Raw genomic sequence first — 24,553 nt, 5'->3', positions numbered from 1 at the left:
CACCCCCCCAAAAAAGATAGATAGATAGATAGATAGATAGATAGATAGATAGATAGATAGAATATATTTCATTCCTAAATTTGTTATTAAATTATTGGACCATAGTATACCAAAAATTATAAAATCAAATTGTGCCACCAGTGTATGTGCCAGTGGTGTACAGTTAGAGAGTATTATATGCAACTGTGTTCACCTCTTCTGCCCTATCTTTTTCCATCAATCACATTTTTCCTTATCATCTGCTTTTCCATATTTTTCAGAAAAATTGGAATACCTTTGGTTTTTTATGAAGTAGCATACTCAGGGTCCCAGAGTTAAGCTCAGTGTTTGTGTACTCACTAGGCATACAGAAAATATGAGTTTGATTCCTAGCACAACAAAATAAATAAATTAATTTTATTAAAGTAACATTCATCGAGGAGGGAGATCCAGCAATGTACTCCTATAAAGTCCCCACTTGGGTGATGAGTCTGATCAGAGCACCTTTTATACCTATGTAAAATGCCCCAAAACAGTTCATACCATTAATGTGCATTAATAAAGATAATGCTCCATTATGGCATCACTGAAACAGCTGTTCTTTTTTCTTCTTTAATTTACTCATAATGTATATGGTGTTCTGAGTGCATGTTTGCCTACATGTCAGAAGAGGACACCAGAGCTCATTATAGGTGGTTGTGAGCACCATGAGGTTGCTGGGAATTAAACTCAGGACGTCTGGAAGAGCAACCACTAAGCTATCTCTCCATCCCCAAAATCAGTCAATCAATCTCTCTTTTACTTTTTATTTTCTTTTCCCCTTTGGTTTTTCGAGACAGGATTTCTCTGTGAAACTGTCCTGGACTCACTCTGTAGACCAGGCTGGCCTCGAACTGACAGAGATCTGCCTGCCTCTGCCTCCCAAGTGCTGGGATTAAAGGCATGAACTACCACCACCCACAAAACAGCCGCTCTTAACAGTTTAGTGTATGTCCGTCTTCAGCTTCTGTGTACACATGCGCATGCTTTGTAACTGGCACGATATGCTGCCCTTACTTGTCCCTTACTTATGTCTGTTGCTTCATGTTAATATGCAGAGAAAAACCAGTTCATTTTTTTTTTTAATCTGCAAAGTTTTCGTTTTGCACAGAGTTTTCCATCCAGGAGCTTGAGACAGTCACCTCTGTAAGCTTTATTCATTCATCACTGTGTATTAAGAAGAGCAGGTGCTGGTCTAAGCTTCCTGGGCAAACTGAAGAGCCCTGTGAGGACAAGGCATCAGGGAATGGAACCTCAGCACTCTGCTCATCACTTGTGGTACTGTCACTTCCCCAGTCGTGAGTCTTGACCAGCACGTTGGTATTCAGTGTTGGGGAAGATCACTGGGATCTTTTCTCCCCCAGCAGCCTCTGTAGTGCCATCTTTGAAAGTTAGCCAGCAGACTGGAAATTTCCCAGTCAGTTCCAAGTTAGTTTCCTTGTTTTGAAACCAGCAGGTATGATATCTTCAGGAGTAAGGTCTTACCAACCAACCCTGGGTAGCCTGTAACTATGAGCTTTGAATGATGGTGGAATGCCATCAGATGTGGGTTCGTCAGAGGGTACAATTGTATTCCTCTAGTAGGGAATCTTAAAGCTGAGAGAAGAGATGCCCACGTGGGGGACATGGAATGTGTGACAAACTTTGTATCTTTCTGATGACTTCTGTGGAATCCTAGAATCTTTAAAAAAATATTTATATCTTTGAACCAGGTGGCTTTAATCCCAGCACTCAGGAGGCAGAGGCAGGCGGATCTCTGTAAATTTGAGACCAGCCTGGTCTACAGAGCTAGTTCCAGAACAGGCTCCAAAGCTACAGAGGAACCCTGTCTTGAAAAACTTTATATGTGTGTGTGTGTGTGTGTGTGTGTGTGTGTGTGTGTGTATGCATTTGTTACATTACTAGAGTGCAAGACATAGGTAGGCCAAGATGGTATTTAACTGGGATTACTGTAAAGAAGAGCTAGTCAGGAGGGTGCCTTAGGGAAGCGTGTTCCAGAATGAAGGAAGTAGACTCAGGGTCCTGAGACAGGAATGCATCAGACATGTCTGAGGAGCTGCAGAGGAGGTCAGTAGCCAGAGCAGAGCAGAATGCACCAGCAGCAGTGGTGAGAGATGAGTCCTGAAGGCCTGCACGGTTCCTGCTGCAGTTTAGCTCCCAGCTGAAAGGGCCTGAAGAATGGGTCAGATTTTGTTGTTGTTGTTGTTGTTTGGTGTTTTGATTTGGTTTAGGTTTTTTGTTTTTTTTTTTTTTTTTTGAGATAGGGTCTTACTTTGTATCTCTAGAACTTGCTGTGTAGAGAAAACTGACCCCAGACTCAAAGTGCTGGTATTAAAGGCATATACCATCATGCCCAGCCCTGTATAGCATTTTGAACAGAGGAATGACAGTCCGCTGGCTGCCTTATTATGATAGCAAAGAGGACTGCACGCAGGAGGTGAGAGAAGGCAAGCACTGAGGGGACAGTAGCGAGAAGTGGTGGAGCATAGCTAGATTCTGAAGCTGGGGCGAATCGAGTGTGTCAGCTAGGTGGAGGGACAGTGTATGGAAAGAACATAGACAAGGGAATGTAGCAAATCAGCAAGAACAAGGGAGCTGCTGCCAACTAGGATGGAGAAGCTGAAATGTTGGTATCATCCAAGTACAGATGCTGAATGTAAATGTGGCGTGTGAATCCGGAGTCTGGAAGTTCCAGACTAGAGGAATGAGTGTGGGTGAGGTGTTTAAAGGTACAGAACTCAGTAAGGTAGCTGGTGGAGGCAGGAGAAGGCAATGTAATAAACAGAGGGAACTTGGGGATGTGCCCTAGTGTGTGAGGGAAGGCGAAGAGGAAGGAACGGCACAGAAGAGCACTTGCAGCCAGCACTGACTAAGGGAAGTCGGACTGGTGGGAGGTCAGCGCCAGTGTCCAGAGCTCATCAGTAAGATGAGAAGAGATGAAGACATTGCCATTATTTTGTAAGGAGTTTGGTTGCAAAAGGAGCAAATTCTAGCTTGTGTTGCTTTTCTTTTGAAATGAAATAAATCTTAGCATAAAATGAAATAAATCTTAGCATAAAATGAAATAAATCTTAGCATGTTTTATATGATGGTAATGATCGAATAGCAAAAAAAGAAATAACCTCACAGGAGGGAAAGAAGCACAGAAGAGCCAGGATTGATTGGATTAGCCGGGCACTGACTTGCTAAGGAGTGTGCATCCTGAAGTTCTCTTCCCATAACTCTTCTGCTCCGTCTTGATTGCACTCTCTCTTCACGTTGTTCACCCAAGCCACTAAGATAGACTTCAACTTGTAGAGTTATCTGCTAAATATTAAATTTGCTTTAAAGATGAAAGGAGAAAAAGAAAAGATGAATTAATGTACTGGGTTGTTTTCTAAGGCAGGAAGCAAAGATGTGCATACTGGTAAATGGTATTAGTGTGATATATCTTACTTACCCCTTATGTCTTCCTTAAACCCACTATTGCTCCACTCCACACTCTACTCCCAATCCTGACACAAAGAACTACGAGGACATGAGCAAACAGATAAGCTATAAACCCTTTTGTGTAGTGAAGGGCCAGAGAACAGGCAAATGATACAGTATTGGCTTTACCCTGAATTATGTAAATGAAGGGATTAGTGGGAAGTAACATTTTCTGTATCGTGCATATCTAGCTTTGTCTTTTCTTTCCCAGACCGAAGCTCCTCTGGGCTCTTGGACAGAGAACAAGTGAACTGTATGATGTCATACTTTACATATATTGGACACTGTCCCACTTACTGTTGGTGTAAGCATGTTGCATATGCTGTCTCCTTTACTCTACATAAGAGCCTTGGAAGTTATAAGTATTATTATCTTCATTTTACTGATAAGGAAACAGTGACTTACAGCGGTTAATAATGTGCCCAAATAACCAGATAGTAAGCTTTTAGGTGAGCTAGCCTTCAGTTTGTGGCATTCTCTTCTCCTGAGGCCCTATAGAACCTTGACATCAACCATATCCAGGTGCCGTGTTAGGACAGGGGCTTTGCCCCTACTGCTAAGTATGACAGATGTCGTGAATGAGACAGTGTAGTTAGGAGTTTTTGCTTTGTTTCTAGGCTTGGAAAGTCCTTCTATAAAGATAAGTCTCCTTCCTTTGGTGCTACTGCAGTAGTGGCAAAGAATCAGCTGTTCCTGGCTTCTGTGGCTGCCCACCTGACGGCCATTGCCTCCCACCACTATAGTGCTGTGGTGTAGATCCCTCTTAGGAGGAAGTGCAGGGAACGAAGGATTGAAAGGACTGGAACTACACAGGTTTGGGGCATAACAGGCAAGGCATAAACAATATCTGGGAGACAGGATATATATACACAGAAAGAGAGAGAATATGCATAGTAAGGTGAGTCTACTTGCTAGACTTTAAGCCTTTTCAAGGCACAGTCTTCAATTTTGGAAAATATTACTAATATAACCTGGAGAGAACTAAATTCAGTGAAAAAATAATGGCTTAGCAAGCCTTCACTTTCATAGTCTTTAATAGCAACCATAGAATGCTAGGCTACTTGAGTAACAAGAGGTAGTTCCTAACCCAGACATACTAATCATGCTTTTGTAAAGCCATGACAGTAAATTAATGAATTAATTCAGACGTGTTTGACGCGATCCGAAAGGCAAGTGTGCCAACATTGTAACTTTAGCCTAGCCAAAAGGATCCAGAATAACCTGGATGGTAGATAATCTAGTGCATTACATTCAGAACTGTTCATCAACGTGCCTAGGCCGTCTGCTAAGCCTTTGCTGCAAAGTGCATGGAGATGTTAGGAAAGTGTAAGGGCCAGTTCTGCTGAGGGAAGAGGAGAGCAGGGAAGGCTTCACAAACCGACCCAGGTGGCCAAGAAGTACACATAGCTCTTCACTTCTCGTCTAAAGACAGCAGTATAAAATAAGCCCTCGGGTTTTTTTCCTTTGTCTCAGCCCCCTAGCAAACACAATATGTGAACCCTTTCTTGCCTCCAGAATTACCCTAGTTCTTTCCATCTTCTATCATAGTGCTCTTCTTTTTCAGAAAAGGAAGGGTGAGGATATGGCCTTAATTTATATTTCTTTGAGACAAGTACCCTACTGTCTTAGGTTTTTATTGCTGTGAAGAGACACCATGGAAAAGTAGCTGAGAGCCCTACATCTTGCCTTGTGGGCAACAGGAAGTGGAGTTGAATGAAGCTTGAGAAAAGGAGACCTCCAAGCCTACCCCTGCAGTGACACACTTCTTCCAACAAGACCATACCTACTCTAAAAAGTCACACCTCCTGATAGTGCTACTCCCTATGAGCTTTTGCACTTAATCTACCTAAAACATATCACATCTTCCAAGGCTATCTGGGATACTGCAATTGGCCCTTCAAACATTGGTGCGGGAGAATTGTCTGTATTCTGTCAATCATGTTTTAAATAAACGCTGATTGGCCAGGCAGGAAGTATAGGTGGGAAAACTAGACAGGAAATAGAAATGATGTAATGAGAACAGGAGAATTCTGGGAAGGAGGAAGTTGATTCCTCCCGCTCCTGCCCAGACCATCGAAGCAGCAGGATGTGATCTGCCTCACTGAAAAAAGTACTGAGCCACATGGCTAACATAGATCAGAAAAATGGGTTAATCTAGATGTGAGAGTTAGCCAGTGAGAGGCTAGAGCTAATGGGCCAATCAGCTTATAATTTATGGAGACCTGTGTGTGATTTTCTTTGGGGCTAAACAGCTGTGGGAACCTGGCAGGACAGAAAACAACAACAAGCAGGCCCCCCCGTTCGTGTTACAAAGCATAGCCTGTCCTATGAAGCCTTTCCTACTGTCTTCTACCTAAACAGAGTTTGTTTATTCTGTTGTCATAGCACCGTTACTCACTGCTCTGATAGTATTTGTCACATTTTATGGAGTTAATCACAAATCTCTTCACCCAGCCACAGTGAACTACAGAGCAAAAATTGTTGTGTTCATATGTTTATCCCAGCACTTCACAGGTAGTAGCTGTTAAATAAATACTGTCATATTGCATTCCATCTTCATGGAGATAAGGCATCTGTCTCCAAGGTGAGTTAGAATGAGGGTGTGTTACTGAGTACCTTCCAAGGTAGACTTCAGCTTTCCAGACAAAGCTTTTGTTTCTCAGATGTCTCAATCATAAACAAAGCCACATGGATGTCCAACAACGTATAGAGCAATGGCAGTATTTTAGTAACAGATCCAGAAGGGGAAACTTTTGCCTGTTTAGTTATATTTCATGTTCTATCAAAACTATTGCTCCTTTTTAATCTCTAAGTGCACATGTGGTTACTGTGATACACCTATCAAGTGTGAGCTGGCAGGGTACTTACCTAGGATGCTCAAAGTCCAGGATTTGATCTTCAGCATCTCATAAACTGGATATGGAGGTACAGACCTGTGGTCCCAGGATGCAGAGGCTGAAGTGAGAAGAGTTAGAAGTTAAAGGAAAGGAACACTGCTGGGCACTAGTGGCACATGTCCTTAATCCCAGCACTTGGGAGGCAGAGGCAGACAGATCTCTCTTAGTTGAAGGCCAGCCTGGTCTACAAGAGCTAGTTCTAGGACAGACTCCAAAGCCACAGAGAAACCCTGTCTCAAAAAACAGGAAGGAAGGAAGGAAGGAAGGAAGGAAGGAAGGAAGGAAGGAAGGAAGGAAGGAAGGAAGGAAGGAAGGAAGGAAGGAAGGAAATGGAACACTATGATATTTTTAGAATAGAACTTTTGTTTTTCCCCTTTCATCTTTGAAACTTAAAATTTTCAGAATAAAAAATAATTTTATTCTAAAAGTGTATTCTAATTTAGTTTAAATTGATTTAAAATGTATTAAAATTTAGAATAATTTTAGGTAGTATATCTTATACACCCATGGGTAGGTGGAGGGTAGGAAGATCACTGAGCAGCCGTCTTGAAATAATGGCGTGTGTGAGCATGTCGGCCCATCAGGGAAGTGTAAACATTAGGCACTATGAAGCTGGGGCAGGATCTAAAGAGGTGAGGTGCAAGGAGAAACTGATGGTGTAGTGGGAAAGCTCTTGCTCTGCCAGGCAACTGGTGGCAGGCTTGAGATCATTAGCAAAGTTGGTGGTTATGAGGGAGGGAGGGAGGGAGGGAGGGAGGGAGGGAGGGAGGGAGGGAGGGAGGGAGGGAGGGAGGGAGGAAAAAAGGAAAAAAGACCAAGTGGAGCCTCTCAATAGGTCTATACCATGGCTCTGACCACTTCAGAAAGCTTTGCAGTTGCTTCTTGTCTACCTCCTCGAGCTCACAGGTTGCTCTTAGGGCCACTTTCACCCACGGACATACCTGTTGTTTAAAGAGTTCCTGGATAGTGCTTAGGTACACACTTTCAGAACACATTTCAGACGCAGAAATTATTGATTATAAATGCCAAGTACTACTGAAATGTTAACATATAAACAGTTCTTTGACTTGTAAATGACTAGCATATGTATTAATCAGGGTTCTCTAAAGGAACAAAACTGTGGGGTATGGTGGCACATACTTTGGAAGGCAGAGACAGGTGGATCTCTCAGAATTCAAGGCCAGCCAATCTCGGTGACATACTAACATACCAAGTTCAGAACAGTCATGGCTGCATAGAGAGACCCTGTCTCGACAGACAGAACATGATGGCCCACACTTTACTCCCACACACAGGGAGCAGAAGCAGGTGGATCTCTGAGTTTGAGACCAGCCAGGTCTATATAGTAAATTTCAGGACATACACCCTGTCTCAAAAAATAAATAAAATTGCCAGGCGGTGGTGGCACATGCCTTTAATCCCAGCACTCGGGAGGCAGAGGCAGGCGGATCTCTGGGAGTTCGAGGCCAGCCTGGCCTACAAGAGCTAGTTCCGGGACAGACACCAAAGCTACAGAGAAACTCTGTCTCGATAAACCAAAAATAAATAAATAAATAAATAAATAAATAAATAAATAAATAAATAAAATTAAGGAACAGAACTGATAGAATAATATAAATTGAAGGGGATTTATTAGAATGATTTTCAGACTAGTCCAACAGCGACTAGTTTACAGTGGGTTTGTCAGGATTCTGTTCGGTCCACAAGACTAGATGTCTCCACTCTTCCAACCTGGATTCCCAGAGAGCTGCTGGTGTTCTGTCTGTGTTGGAGTCTTGAAGACGGAGGTTCTAACACCAATGAAAGACTGTCCCAGCTGGGCGGTGGTGGCGCATGCCTTTAATCCCAGCACTAGGGAGGCAGAGACAGGCGGATCTCTGTGAGTTCGAGGCCAGCCTGGTCTACAAAGGGAGTTCCAGGACAGGCTTCAAAGCTACAGAGAAACCCTGTCTCGAAACCCCCCCCCCAAAAAAAAAAGACTGTCCCAGTTACAGGATAAATGAACTTACCCACGAGAGTGATGGCAGGCAGGCAAAAAGCCAAGGCTTTCTTCTTCCATGTCCTTTTATGCTGAGACTAGGAGATAGGACCCAGACTTAGGGCAGGTCTTCCACCTTAAATGATCCAATCTAGAAAATCCGTCACCGGTATGCCCGACTGCTAGGGTTTTAGTTGATTCCAGATGTGGTCAAATTGACAACCAAAGTTAGTCATTGCAGCCTAGAACTTTGGTAGAGATTTTAAACTAATCATCTCAAGATCTTCAAAGACCTAAAGAAAAAAATAAAAAACCACGATTATTTTGTATAATGCCAGTAATTTCTTTTCTCTCTCTTTTTTTATTTTTAAAACAATCTTATTAACATACCAATCCCAGTTCCCTCTCCCTCTTGTCCTCCCACTCCCACCTTCTCTCCACCCCACCCCCCATTCACTCCTCAGAGAGTGGGAGGCCTCCCATGGGGAGTCAACAAAGTCTCTCACATCACTTGAAGCAGGACCAAGGCCCTACCCTCTGCATCTAGGCTAAGCAAAGTATCCCTCCTTAGAGAATGGGCTCTAAAGAGCCAGTTCGTGCACTAAATACTGATACCACTACTAGTGGCCCCATAAACTGACCAACCCACATAACTGTCACCTCCATTCAGAGGTCCTAATTCTGTCTTATACAGATTCCCCAGCCATCAGTCCGAGGCCAGTGAGCTTCCACTAGCTCAGGTCAGCTTTTTCTATGGGTTTCCCCATCAGGTCTTGATCCCTTTGCTCATAATATCACTCCTTCCTCTCTGTGACTGAGTTCGGCCCAGTGCTTAGCTGTGGATCTCTGCATCTGCTTCCATCAGTCACTGGATGAAGGCTCTATGATGACAATTAAGGTAGTCATCAATCTGATTACAGGGGAAGGACAATTAAGATACCCTCTCCAGAATTGTTTAAATTCTTAGCTGGGGTCATCGTTGTGGATTCCTGGGAATTTCCCTAGTGCCTGGTTTCTCACTGACCCCATAATGGCTCCCTTTTTCAAGGTATCTCTTTCCTTGCTCTCCCTCTCTGTCCTTCCCCCAACTCGACCTTCCCAATCCCTCCTGTTCTCCTCTCTACTCCCCTAACACCCTCCCCCTCCCCCCACACTGCCAATTTACTAAGGAGATCTTGTGTACTTCCCCTTCCGGGGAGGAGCAGGGAATCCATGTATGTCTGTTTTAGGGTTCTCCTTGTTTCCTGTCTTCTCTGGGACTGTGGACTGTAGACTGGTTGTCCTTTGCTTTTTGTCTAATAAACACCTATGAGTGAGTACAGACTGTTTGTCTTTCTGAGTCTGAGTTACCTCACTAGGGATTTTTTTTTTTTAAGGTCCTGTCCATTTGCCTACGAATTTCAAGATGTCATTATTTTTTACTGCTAAGTAATACTCCACTGTGTAAATGTATCACATTTTCTTTATCCATTCTTCAGTTGAGGGGCATCTAGGTTGTTTCCAGGTTCTGTGCCAGTAATTTCTGTGTTTCATCTCATTCCAAATCTATGACACTCCTAGAAATAAAATAACACAAGATTAAATAAATTCACATAGGAAATTAAAACTTCACCCAGAGTTTAGAATCATTTACATTTTAGCATTTCTTTTTTTCTGACTTAGCTGGTGATTTTTAGTAATATTTTTAATAATTCTTGGAGAATTTCATATAATGTATTTTGAACACATTCAGCCCCTCAACTCTTATTACCACCCTCCCATCTCTTCACACTCAAGTTGAGATTTCTTCTTCTTTGAATACAGCTTGTGTTGCTAGGCGCTCTCGGGAACAGGACCTGAACTGGCATGTAGTTGGCCTACCAGGGCTTTTCACACTGAAGAAAACTGACACTCCCTCTCCCAGAAGCTCTCAAATGCTCTATCTCCTCAGCTAGTGCTGGGATTTGCTTAACTTGTAATTTTATCCTGCATATATATATATATATATGAAAAAAGAGAGAAACATATATATATATATATCTTTTTTCATAGCATTTATGTATTTATTATGCATTTCTGTGTGTGTATATTCATGTGTGCACATGAGCCACATAGCATGTGTGAAGTCAAAGGACGACTATGGCAATCCAGTCTCCTTCCTCCACCATGCAGAGATGGATTTTAGGCCATCAGGCTTGGCAGCAGGTGTCCTTCACCACTGAGATATCTTACCACCCTTATCCTTTCTTTTTTTAGTTAAAATTTTATTTAAGGGCTAACAATTCATTTGCATTAAAGTAGACAAACTAATCTGAAGAGTGTGTGTCTCATGGTTTTCTTCATGTCTATGCATATATATACATATATATCAGTATGATCGCCATCCAAATAAAAACACTAACTTTCCATGGTAGCCTTGACTGATTTTTTTCCTTCTGCTCTTCATTCCTCCCAAGTAAATGATCTTGTATATTTATTTTTTGTACAATGGGTGATTCAGTTTGCAGGACATGCTGGGGGAAAGTTAACATTAACTGCAAAGTGAAGATGATCAGTGTGTCTCCCAAGAGCTTTGAATTACATCTCCTTATCACTTTCTTTCTGCTTTTACCCCACAACAGGAAATCAGATCCTGTCTCTTGGGAATCTCTCAAAAGATCAGATTTATCCAATGAAACTCAAGGGCATATCCATCTGCTATTCAGCTCTCAAATCTGCCTTATGTGGAAATTATGTCAGCTTTGGCGTCTTCAAGTTGTACGGGGACAACCATTTTGACAATGTACTCCAGGCCTTCGTGAAAATGCTGCTGTCAGTGTCCCACAGTGACTTGCTGGTAAGCCTGCTGTGCCCTGGGGGTCTTCATGGGAAACCGGAGTACCAGCACCCCAGCCTAGAATTGTTACAAACCTTGGGAATCTAAACACCACCACATTCTATGTTTCAAGATAGCATGCTTGCTCCAGACTTAACAAACCTGGACAGCCCTAGTGCTTATCTGTGTAATTCAACACACAGGCTAGGACATCACAGCTGTCACTTCTAACCACCTGTCATCCAATGCACTGCAGCCTCTTCATATGGAAATAGACTTAGTAATGTCAGTGAATTGCTTTCAACTATATTTATTATTCACAAAAGGAAATACACGATTGGATGCAGAATTTTCCCTTCCATCCATCCTACCTTTTAGCTTCTTCCTGTTTGACCTTCCTTTGTATTAAAATTTGGGTATGGCAGACAGTGTTAAACTGCATGTTGAGCTACCTGATATATGGGCTGTTATTCCTTTGGTTATTTACCCTGTGTTAGTCACCTCGCTGAGTCTCTAGACCACACTTTTTCAATGAGTGCATTGAAGCCCCTTTTCTGCTCATGACATTTAGCTTCTATGACATATGTCAGTGATCTTTAAACTTTGGCTTTGCAGAAATGTCTGGGATGCTTGTTGGAAATGCAAATTTGTAGGCTTCTGGCTCATGTCATAAACAGATTTTCTTTAAAACGTTTCAGCCAATTTATACAGGAGCCATTGTGTGCTTGATATATTTTCTGTAAGTACTTGTTAAAATAGCCAAATTCAGCATTGGGTTAACTGAGACTTTCCCACCTGCTCCCAGAAGCTTCATAAATGATCTGGAGAGCTTGTGGGAGAAGTGTTCCTAGATCTTACAATGGACCAGTGCACAGCACACTCATGCCAGGGTGTGACGCCTCCTTACGGTAAAACGAAGTGCTCCTTGAACGCAGTACCTGTGTGACAGAAATTACAAAGCAGAATCATCAGTTACCTTGTTAGGCAGCCTCACTGAAGGGACTTTTCACTGCGGTTGTGCTCCACCAAGAAAACTGATTGCACTCCAGGCAAACCATCAATACTTCTCAAACCTGAATGTACCTCAGACTGTATTTATGACACTATGAAGGAAAAAGGTTGATTTCAAGGCCACGCTTCAGAACTTTTTACTGAGTCTGGAGTGGGGGTCAGAAAGCTGCGTCTTGAATAAGCGTGCTTAGAGGTGTTGTAACCCCAATAGATGCTATTCTACTCTAGGTTATATTTGCCATGAGTGTTACACCTGCTTATGACATATACTGGTTTGTGTTGCATTTGAGATTTCCCGGGCATTTTCTCATACACTTGCCTCTGGTCTTTAGAATATGATAAATAATAAATCGTTTGTCAACTAATAATTTAGCTAAATGGGTTGGCCTTATACAAATATAGCAGACTGAGGTGCCATATCCATGTGGCTTACATTTACTCTATCTCTTTATATAGCAATATCGGAAACTGAGCCAGTCCTATTATCCCCTCCTGGAATGTCTCACCCAGGACCACATGAGCTTCATCACCAACTTGGAGCCCCCTGTGCTCCTGTATCTTCTCACATCTCTCTCAGAGGGGCTCACCACTCTTGGTAAGGATCGTGAAAAACACTGTTCTCCACGCAAAGGACTTGACTTCATTCCCCTAATGTATGTGTTTGTTCACTGAGATTTTTGTCCAATGAAGGGAAAAAGAAACGTTGTCAGCCCAACTGAAAGATGGTTTTACAGCTATTACTTGCAAATGGAAAATGTACGTTTAATATTTTGGTAATTTTTTTATCAGTTTTGAGATACAGTTTAAATACCACCAAAGCCCAAAAAGTTCTAACAGATTCGCACACAATGATGAATCACAACAGAGCATAAAATATTTGCATCACTACACTCCAGTATGTCCTCATCAGACCTATTCCCACCCTTAGCCCTGCTCCAAGGAAACTCCTGTCTTTCTAGATTTTCATATAAATGGCCACTTAAGACTGTCTTATTTCTTTAACATAATTCCTTTAACAATGATCTGGTTTTTCTATTCCTTCCCTTTGCCAAGTGTCGCTGCACCGCATGGATCACCACACTTGGTCTGCGCACAGGTCTTCTGATGGAAGTTAGGATTGCTTTCATTTCTTGACTGTGTTGCACAAAGCCACTATGAGCATTCACAAGTCTGTCTGTGATGATTCTTTGCATTTCCCTCGGATAGATAGCTAGAGTAGGATTTCTGGGCTGTGTCTGTCGGTTACTGTGCCGAGATACTGTTTCCCGACATGGTTATAATGTTTTCCCCAACAGTATGGAAAGGTTCCAGCTGTTCCCCATCCTTACATTTGCAGTGATTCTTTTCAGGCTGAGCTGTCAGTGTCTAGGAGGTGGGATCTTTGTGGCTTTAATTTCCATATCACCATGAATACTCTGAGGATATTACCATGCTTATTTGTTTTATCATGTGTTGTGCTTTATTCTATTGCTGTGACAAAGATACTTGAGAGAAGTCAACATACAGAAAGATGGGTAAATATTTTGGTTCACGATTTCAGAGATTTTAGTTTGTAGTCCTTTATTCTCCTCATTTTAGGCCTGAGGCAAGGCTAAAGATCATGGGAGGACACAATTGACAGAACAGAGTTTCTAACCTCATGGTGAGCAAGGAGCAGAGAGAGCAAGAAAGCGGGTTTGAAGTCAGATGACATGCTTGAGAGACACGCCTCAATAGCCTACTTCCTTCAGCCATCATCCCCTACCCCTATTGTTGTACTTGGTATGAACTTATCAGTGACTAACTCATTGATAAAGTTAGCACTCTCATGATCCAGCCAGTCCACCTCTTAATCCACCAGCAGCTGGGAACAGAGCCACGAGATACAAACAGTAACCTATATTTTCTTGGTGATGTGTTTGTTCATATCTTTTACACTGGCTTTTTGTTTCATTTTGTTTAACTTTGGTTTATGTTGTTGGTGATTTGTAAGCTGTTATATATTCTGGATACAAGACAGGGTTTCTCTGTGTAGTCCTGGCTGTCCTGGACCTCACTCTGTAGACCAGGCTGGCCTTGAACTCACAGAGATCCACCTGCCTCTGCCTCCAGATGCTGGAATTAAATGCATGTATACCCCACCACTGGGCTTGGATACAGAGTTTGTTTGTTTGTTTGTTTGTGGTTTCTCTGTAAAGCTCTGACTGTCCTGGAACTTTTGTAGAATTGGTAGACAAGGCTGGCCTCAAACTCAGAGACCTGCCTGCCTTCATCTCCTGAGTGTTAGGATTAAAGGTTTATGTCACTACCTCAGGTTTGAATACAGATTCTTAATCAGATATGTTTTGCAGATAATTTCAGATCATGCCATGTCTTTGTGTCTTCCTAACAATATCATCTGAAAAGTTTCTATTTTGAGGAAATCTAATTCTTCTTTAGCCTACAGCCATAAAGATCTCCCATTTTCTTCCTAAAGTATCAGCAGTTTGTCCCTCATGTTTAAATCTATGATGCATTTCAATTTAACTGTTACCTGTGTTCTAGAGATCAAACATAAATTCTTTTTAAAACATAAGTATTTGATTGTTCTAGAACCTTTCATCTTTTGCTTACTTACCTTTACTAACTACATCTTCTAATTTCATACTTGGTCTTAAATGCTGTTGTATAGTTCTTTAATATTTTTCTCTTAAAAATTACTATAACATGAATTCTTTGCCTTTTCATAGACATCTTAAAATTAACCTGTCAGTTTCTTGTGTTTCCCCACCCCCACCCACGAAGAAAAGACTTGGGGGGGTTTTGCTTAGGACTAAATTGAGCCCTGCAGCTCCTTTGGAGACGACAGGCTATTAGATATTTTCAAGACCAGTTCTGGAAAAGTTCCCCCATTCTTCTCACTAATGTCTTCCTTAATTAGAGCTTTGACTCTGAGTTTTGTATGTATTTTGTTTGATTTGTAACCAAATATTACAGGTTTTGTGCCTCTTAAATGGTATTCTTAAATTTCCTTTCTTTGCTACCTAATGGAAATGGTTTTTTAATGTGTTGACCTTTCTAAACTTACTAATTGTGCTAATTTATCATAGATTTCTTAAATTTTTTCATGTAGATATATCAGCTAAAGCTTTAATTTGTCTTATATACCAGCTAGAACCTGTAAAACAGTACTGGGTTAGGCTGGGGTTAGGGAAAAACGGTGTTGAAGAGAGGTGACTGTACCAAATACCGTTTGCCGTCCCCAGGGTGGAGGAGCACTGACACTCAGCAGTCCTATAATGTCCTGTCTAGGAAATTTGAACAGTTTCCCAATGTGACTACAGCATTTTGCTCCAGCCATACAGAAAAGTTCCAGTTCCTCCTTATCCTAATAATTAGGAGTCTTTAAAGTATAAATGTTCTGATATTATTGTCATGAGTAATACTGAATTGACTTTATCAAATATTTTTCTATATACTTGTGCTATTTAGTTTCTCCTCAGTTTGACATAATCTAGGGTCATCTGAGAAGACAGCCACAACTGAGACAGCACCTCCATCAGATTGGCCTGTGAGCAAGCTGATGGCGTGTTTTCTTGATTAGTGATTGGTATGGGAGGGCCCAGCCCACGTAGGCAGTGTGGCCCACGTAGGCAGTGTAGCCCACGTAGGCAGTGTAGCCCACGTAGGCAGTGTAGCCCACGTAGGCAGTGTGGCCCATATAGGTAGTCCTGGAAGGTATAAGAAAGACAGCTAAAATGTGAGCTGGAGAGCAAGCCAGTGATCAGCGTCCCTTCTATGGTCAGGTGCATAAGTATTTGAAATTATAGTATTCCTTTGAATTTACCTTTTTTATTATCACAAAATGACCCTCATGATTTGTTGTAATGTTTTTTTTTTCTCTGAAAGTTCTGTCTGGTGATATCTTGAGTTTCCTTATGCCATATATTTATTTGGGGGTAAGGTGCATGTGCCTTTGTATTTATGTGGAGGTCAGAAGACAACATTCAAGGATCAGTTCTTCTCCTTCCACTGTGGAGATCCTAGGGATCAAACTTAGGTCATCAAGCTTGGCAGCAAGTACCTTTACCCACTGAGCCACCTCACCACCCCAGCATCTGTTTATTATGTTATAAAAATGCCTTTATTATTTAAAACTGATTATTCCTAGAGCACACACATTTCTTATTTCTGCTATAACTATCAGAAACTTGATACCTTAAAACATAGTGTATTCTCTTACAGTTTTAGAAATTACATGTCTGGCATGGGTCCGAGTTAAAATCAGGATGTCGGCAAGGATTCGTGTCTTGAGAGATACAGATATCTATAGTCCCTAGTTTGTTGCTCATTGTCTCCACCATCAAAGACAGCAACATTTTGTCTCTAAGAATTCTACAAAGTAGTCTTCTGACTGACCTCTTCCTCCCTTCCAGTTCTAAGGACACTTGGGTTTACACTGGGTCTCACTTGGATGATCGCAGCCTTAATTCCCCACTGTGAATCCTGATAGGTTCACAGTTCCTGGGAACTAGGACATGGACCTTCTCCAATGTACAGCAGAGAACAGGAATTGGGTCTGTGTATCAGAGCTGACTTTTTCTGCCCTTTATATATAGAGTTTCAGGTGTTTGGTATAACTCCCTGTACATTTGGGTCTGAGTTTGCAATCTTCATGTGTGTTTTCCTACCCAATCTTTGTTTTTATTTGTCTTTTTCTTCCATCTTTTTGTTTAGATTGAAGCCTATACTTGTTTTAATTGGTTGGGTTTAGATCAGTAGAGGGGGTTTTTAGTTGGTCTCTTGTTTGGTTAGTTGTTTTTTTCAGACAACAGTGTATAATCCATTCTGGCCTTGAATTTACATTCTTCTGCCCTTGCCTCTGAGTAGCTGGGATTGCAGGCATGTTACAGCTACCAGTCTTTAAGTATGTCAACATCTCTTGGAAGTATGAACCGGGGAACTGCACGCCTTGCTAGTTTAATGAATCTTGGAATGAGTTCTTCACGGAATCAACAAGGAGCTCATAGCGCACTGTCTTCTGCTAGTACTTCTTCCCATAATTTGCAGTCTGTATTTAACATTGGAAGTAGAGGTCCACTCCCTTTGTCCTCTCAACACCGTGGAGATGCAGACCAGGCCAGTAATATTTTGGCCAGCTTTGGTCTGTCTGCTAGAGACTTAGATGAACTGAGTCATTATCCAGAGGACAAAATTACTCCTGAGAACTTGCCCCAAATCCTTCTACAGCTTAAAAGGAGGAGAACTGAAGAAGGCCCTACATTGAGTTATGGTAGAGATGGCAGATCTGCTACACGGGAGCCACCATGCAGAGTACCTAGGGATGATTGGGAAGAAAAAAGGCACTTTAGAAGAGATAGTTTTGATGATCGTGGTCCTAGTCTCAACCCAGTGCTTGATTATGACCATGGAAGTCGTTCTCAAGAATCTGGTTATTATGACAGATTAAGAGATGGAGAAAGGTGTAGGGATGATTCTTTTTTTGATTAGACCTCGCATAACTATCATAAATTTGACAGTGAGTATGAGAGAATGGGACATGGTCCTGGCCCCTTACAAGAGAGATGTCTCTGAGAAAAAGAAGGGCACTCCTCTAAGTAGCAATATTGAAGACTTCTATGGACTCTTACCGGAGGGTTATCCCCATCTGTGCTCTGTGTGTGATTTGCCAGTTCATTCGAATAAGGAGTGGAGTCAACATGTCAACGGAGCTGCTGTGGGTGAGGAGAAGCTGCAGCTCTCCTAGAAGGTGGCGGTTCAGTGTGCTAATTTAGAGGTTGTATCATCTGGTAGGGAAAAGGAGCCTTCAGGTAAAGCTGTAAAAAAAGATGCAAGTGCTTCAGCAGCATCCAAGAAAAAACTTAAAAAGGTGGACAAGATGGAGGATCTTGATCAAGAAAATGAAGCTGCATTGGAGAATGAGATTAAAAATGAGGAAAATAGAGAACCAGGTGCTGAATCTGCTGAGAATGCTGATGAGCCAAACAAAGACGCAGGTGAAAATGCAGACGGCCAGAACGACAAGAACAAGGAGGACTATGCAGTTCCAGATGAGCCTAGAATTGGACCATATCAGCCTAATGTTCCTGTTGGTATAGACTACGTGGTACTTAAAACAAGGTTTTACTGTAAGCTGTGTTCACTCTTTTATACAAATGAAGAAGTTGCAAAGAATACTCTTTGCAGCAGCCTTCCTCATTATCCGAAATTAAAGAAATTTCTGAATAAATTGGCAGAACAGAGACAGAAGGAAACTTAAGATGTACAAGAAAATTATTTCTCAAGAAAACAATGGTTCTTTGATTTTAATGTTAAAACCTTTTTTAAGCACAATACTGATAGTTAGAAAACTATTATACTCTTTTGTTTTAGTGGAAAAATAATCGATGGCTATTCATGTGTTTAAGTGTTATAGCAGAAAGTACACATACGGTTAAGATAATGGAAAAGTTTTTGTTTATTCAGAATGGCAACAGACAAAAGTACTTTGTGGAGGTTGACTGTTGTAAACTTACGGAAAACAACTTGCACCAATAAGAGAAAGATAACATAGAACCATTCAGAAAAATGGAATTTAGTAGGCTTTAAAGAAATGTCAACTTTTGATTCCATTCAATAAAGAACAAAACCAATTGTATTTTTTATTACTTTTCATTTGAAACATTCCACATTTTAATCTGAGCCTTGCAGACTTCATTTGACTTTGGAAGCTGTTTTGTTTGCATTTCCTTTTTAGAGAACTTCATTCATGTGAAATTGGCAATTTGAATGCAGGTGCAGTTTCTTTTTTTAATGTCATGCTGTTTAGATGATAAGCAATTAAGTAATTGGCCTTAGATTTGTGATTTTTTTTCCCCTGAGTTCCTGCTAGGTTTCGTATTCTAGTAGTCAAATGTTATTTCAGTGAAATGTAAAAATACTCCCGTTCTCTTTGACAGTGTTACTTTCTTGAGAACCTATTGCTTGTCACCTGAGTCCTGTAGCTGTCATACATCTCTGCTATAAGCAACATTTGAGTTTGGAAGTGTGTAAACCATCCCTATATTTTCAGAATGTGATTTTACATTTCTGCATTTTAAAAACAGTTTGGTCATAATTCTAGACGCACGCTTCTAATTCATGTACCTGCACATGTGACCTTTGTGAGCAGAATTTCGCATGTATAATCTATGTTTACTTGTAACTCTCTGGTTATATACTGCTTATATCATTGGATTCAAGTTAAAGTATTTAAAAAAGAAAGAAAGAAAGAAAGAAAGAAAGAAAGAAAGAAAGAAAGAAAGAAAGAAAGAAAGAAAGAAAGAAAAATATTTTGGCCTTTGGCTCTGCAGCTTTGGTGAGCTTCTTCTCGCGTTTGCAGGAAAGACACCGGAGAGTCTCCCTTTGTGATCCTGCACTCTGGTGCTCTATACATAGCAGTAGCTGCCTCTGTCTTCCATGTTTCCGTCCTATTACTCCTAGCTCGGTGAGACACTTGGCTGTAGTTGGGTTGCCCTTCCTGTCCTGCCATCCAGACTGCTTTGGGCCGTGAGCTACAGCAGTTGTAGGAATTTCCTCATTCATCTCCCTCTCCTCGGGTTTAATAGTCCTATACTTGTTGTTGTGCAGTAATTGAAAACTGTGTTTCATATATTTTGTCCTGCTTCTGGTTGTTTATGGCAGGAGGGGAGATCCTCATAGCAGTTAATCCTTTGTGAAAAGAAGCAGGAGTCTTGTCTTTTGTTATTACAGTTTAGCTTAACGTTCTGTTATCTTACATCATAATAGCACTGTGGGCTTTGAATCAGTTGCAAGCAGATGTTAGTCTCAAAGTGTAATATTCGCTGGCCTTGGATCCACATTTCAGCAAGGCTCTCGAGTCCTGACAAAACAGCGTTATGGAGGGCGCCGAGCGTTAGCTGCTACTGCTGCTGTGTGTGCAGGGACAGTGGACAGACTGTGCGCTGACTCTGTCGTGGGGGCCCTTGTGTTCCATCATCTCATGCTCATGGACATCTCTCATACCAAAGTATTCTAGCACAGTCCTCTTTTCCTGCTGGATCATCTGAGGGGCAGGAGTAGTGTTCCATTTTTTATGTTTTCTTTCTTTGAGAATCTTACACAATATATTTTGATCATATTGTTATACTTCCCCCAAGTCTTCTTCCCAGATCCTGCCACCCCTCCCTACCCACCCAACTTCATGTTCTGTCTCTTCTATTACAAAATCAACACACACAACATACAAAAAAAAAAAACCAGCGCCTGTTTTGTGTTGGCCAGCTACTCCTGGGCGTGAGGTCTTCACTAGAGTGTGGTTGATATACACAATATTACTCATTGAAGAAAACCAGTTTTCCCTCTTCCAGCAACTGCCAATTGTGAGTAGCTTCTTGGTTAGCCATGGGACTTTGTGCCTGTCTCCCCTCCTCCATGCTGTGATTTTTGTCTGCGTTAATCTTGTGCTGGCCTTGTGCATGCTGTCACAGTCTGTACAAGTTCATGTGTGGATCTGTTGTTTTGTGTCTGGAAAACACCTTTCCAGACATCATCCACCCCTCCTCTTTTTCTGGAGAGATTGTGTAATAATGCCATCCCATTTAGGACTGAGCCCTCCTTCAAAGTCTCTCTCTCTCTCTCTCTCTCTCTCTCTCTCTCTCTCTCTCTCTCTCTCTCTCCCTCTCTCTCCCCCCCTCTCTCTCCTCTCTCTCTCTCTCCTCTCTCCTCTCTCCTCTCCCCCCCCACCCCCGTATTGTCCAGTTGTGGATTCCTGTGTCCATCTGTAGATCTGCAGGAAGAAGAAACTCTGATGAGGATTGAACACTACACAGTTCTATGGGTATGGAAAAGTGTTGTTAGGTGTCATTTTATTGCTGTGTTCATCAAACAAATAGTAGGTTTTCCCTTAGAACCATCTCAGGTTCTTCTTCATTAACTGTTTCAGGTATGGATTCCATCTCATAAAGCAGTCCTTAAAACCAGTTTTTAAAACTAGTTGGATATTCTCATAACATGCATACCACATTGCACCAGTGGGCCTTTATTGGTCTTGCAAGCAGGTCTTTATTGTAGTTGAAAGAGTTCATAGCTAGGTTAAGATTGGTGATTACTTTTCTGGTAGCATGCACAAAACTTTCTGACACTATGAACACTAGTCAGCAGGGACAGTGCTTCCAGCTGAGCACCAGCCGGATTTCTGATAAGGATTTCAGAATTCCCATACAGATTTCTTTGTTCTATGCTGTAAGTATGTGGTGTCTTCAATAATAGTGTCTTGCTGTCAAGCTGTAGAATGTAACCAGTAGCATTAGGAATACCCAACAATATTTGGGGAAAGGTGTCTGCTGGACCCCTTTGGCTAATAAAGGAGCAGGGTCTTGATCACTACTTTATTCCTGGGCCCTGTATAGTAAGTGCTTGCTAAATACTTAGTGGAAGGATTAATTAGGTAGTATTTTAGTATACACATGAGTACAGTATTGCTCAGAAAGTTGTGTCTAAGAGTCTTTGCCATTTATTGCGAGGTGGTGCACACCTTTAACCCCAGCATTTAGGAGGCAGAGGTAGGCAAATCCTCTGAGTTCAAGGACAGCTAAGTCTACACAGAGAAACCCTGTCTCCAAAGAGAGAGAGAGAGAGAGAGAGAGAGAGAGAGAGAGAGAGAGAGAGAGAAACAGAAAGTCTTTCCCATTTCTCCTCATCACAGCCTCCTGCTAGACCTGCCTGATAAAGGCTGCAGCTTTGACAACTGGGCACCTGGTAGAAGGCGTTATGCATGCATTTATGATTTTACCTTCAACCTCTTAGATTTTCACAACTTAGGTGACTTCCCAAGACCCTAGTCCTCCCTTCTGCTATGATGAGTTTTGAGCTGAAGTCAGATTTCAGCTGGGCCCCATTATCCTCTTCCTGACTCTGCTGTGTGGCTCTTGTACTCAGTTAACTTTTCAGGGCAGCTACCATGGCGGGGCTTCCTAAGCAGGAGAGTTATTAGTGCTGCGTGTGCTTCCTGTGGAGACCACTTGCAGGAGAGCCAGAGCACTTGGCTGTCTCAGTGCCAAACAGTGAGTTGCTAGAGGACAGAGTGCCTAATAGCTGTCAGAACATTTCCAGACTTTACAGATGTAATCCTTTTCAAATTATTCTAAAAACCAAGAAGTAGCATAAAATTTAAAAACCCATGGTGTCTGCCCATTCTTTGAGAAGTCATTATCAGAGTCTCACGATAGCTTCCTCTACAGATTTTTTTTAAAAAAAAAAAAAAAAGTAATGCGAATGTGTTGTCTTCAGCACTGCTCATCCTGTTTTGACCAAATGCCCTTGATCCTTGTGATTCCACACATTTAAAACTACCTGGAAATAACATTTGTCTTTTTCAAAGTCCCAACCATAAATCAACCATAATGGAAACCCTCGCTTTTATTGCAAAGCTGTGTGCTCCAACCTTTGAGTCTAAAGTGTTTACCTGGCTTTTCTGCAGCTGACTCAGTGGATTAGTCCCTTTTAATGCAACTTGCATGGCAGTGTGGTCACCAAATTATGTGACAACTTTAAATTTCGTGCATGATTGATAGCATATTGCTCTCTACTTAAATCTGTTTACTTTTATGATCAAGGCTTCAAATACAGAAAAATGAAGGTGAAAAACAAGGGAAACAACTCAAGAAATGAGTGCTTGGTCCCTAGGCTGCCTCCCAGCGTTAGCAAAGGGCAGGTGTCTTCCTCCAGAGCAGCCTTGACCGTGGGGCATGATGAAGAGTGAGTTGAGCAGTACATAAATTCCACAGTTTCGAGATGCCAGGGAACATTCTTTCCTTAAAACATTTCTTGTCAGTGTTGGTGGCGCACACCATTAATCCCAGCACTCAAGAGGCAGAGGCAGGCAGATCTCTGTGAGTTCGAGGCCAGCTTGGTCTATGGAGTGAGTTCCAAGGCAACTAGAACTGTTACACAGGAAAACCCTATCTCCAAAAACAAAAACAAAGATATCTTACCCCAGTGTTTTCCAAAACTACTGTCCATGGCTATCTGACTTTAGACCTTCATTCAACCTCTAATTCCTCAGGACCCTGTATGGGCATCCATCATCCTGTCTGTGTCTCAGAAGCCCACAGCCCTCCTTTCTGTTTCCAGGAAGTTTTCAGGCTGGGTGTTATTTCATTGCTAAGTATTACTAAGCATGGGTTACCTCTTCTCTTGAACATTCTCTCAGGTTTGTTTAGTCCCCCTCCCCAATTCATTTTGGTTGCTTGGTTGCTTGGTTGGTTGTTTTTTTCGAGACAGGGTTTCTCAGTGTAGCCTTGACTGTCCTGGAACTCACTCTGTAGACCAGGCTGACCTTGAACTCACAGAGATCCTCCTGCCTCTGCCTCCCAAGTGCTGGAATTAAAGCCGTGCACTACCACCACCTAGCAGCTCCCCATTCTTGAAGTCACTGTTTCACCTCTGATTTATCAGACGTTCATGCCTTAATCATAAGATGAATAAGAAGCTGTTTCTCAGCTTGCCCCCCCCCCAATTTCTTTTTGTTTCTGTTCAGTTTGACTTGGGTTTTGGTTTTTTGAGACAAGATCTCATATAGCCTAGGTCGGTAAAAGTGCTGATCTTCCTGCTTCCAGCTCCCAAGTATAGGAATAGCAGGCATGTGCTACCATGCCTGGCCTCTCAGCTTGTTCCTCTGCTGAGGCTACTATATTTGCTATTTCTGTTTCTCTTAATCAGAAGTAGCCATGGATTGTGTCAACATGTAATCATTAACAAAAAGTATGGGTAGTATCATACTAACCATATTGTGGTCATGTTATGATTCTAAATCACTGAAATGGGATAAACTAGGGAATAGTGGCATTTTAGCTCCCACTCCCTTTCTGCTTCCCTTCCCTCCCCTCACTCCAGGCCTTAAGCATGCTAGACACATACTGTAGCCCAGAGCTGCATACACAGCCTTTTCTCATTTAAAAATGCAGACGATATTGGATATACTCAATAGTTGTTAGATAGAAGTTAGATGAGGGCTAGGGGGTGTGGCTCAGTTGCAGAGTTCTTAACTTATAGATGGTGGCTTGGTCATATCAATCTTAGCACCTCCACTAAGAAGACAGATTTAGGAGGAGCAGAAGTTCAAGGTCAGAAGGCAGCCTGGGATATGCAAGATCCTGTCTCCAAAGAAAAAACTTAAAGAGTTGATACTTTTACTGTGCAAAGAAAATTATAAATGGTCACATAACAAGTACTTTCTTGGAAAACTTTCAAAACATCCCTGTTGACTTTCAAATTAAACATGAGTGTCTCTGCCCATTTTCAGATGCTCTCATATAGCAACCCAGCCTACTTTGGTAACTTTCTTTCATGATTCCCTACACATTCTTGCATGCAAACCCACTTACTGTCAGTGATAGCCCAGTAGCAACTGCAGTTTGAGTTCTGATT

General features: G+C 41.8%; 1 protein-coding gene across 1 annotated transcript in view; it reads left to right on the top strand.

Annotated features, from left to right (window-relative positions):
* The window catches only part of Ranbp17 (RAN binding protein 17), a 329,913-nt gene that overhangs the window by 272,045 nt on the left and 33,315 nt on the right, over nucleotides 1–24,553 (top strand). The window contains exons 23-24 of the mRNA XM_057775288.1: nucleotides 10,962–11,176; nucleotides 12,623–12,761. Of these exons, the coding sequence (XP_057631271.1) occupies nucleotides 10,962–11,176; nucleotides 12,623–12,761 (354 nt within the window). The remainder of the gene's footprint in view (nucleotides 1–10,961; nucleotides 11,177–12,622; nucleotides 12,762–24,553) is intronic.

Source organism: Chionomys nivalis, chromosome 7, assembly GCF_950005125.1.
Source record: "Chionomys nivalis chromosome 7, mChiNiv1.1, whole genome shotgun sequence".
Lineage (NCBI taxonomy): Eukaryota > Metazoa > Chordata > Mammalia > Rodentia > Cricetidae > Chionomys > Chionomys nivalis.
The sequence above is the reverse complement of the archived record's forward strand: the minus strand, read 5'-3'. Positions and strand labels throughout refer to the sequence as shown.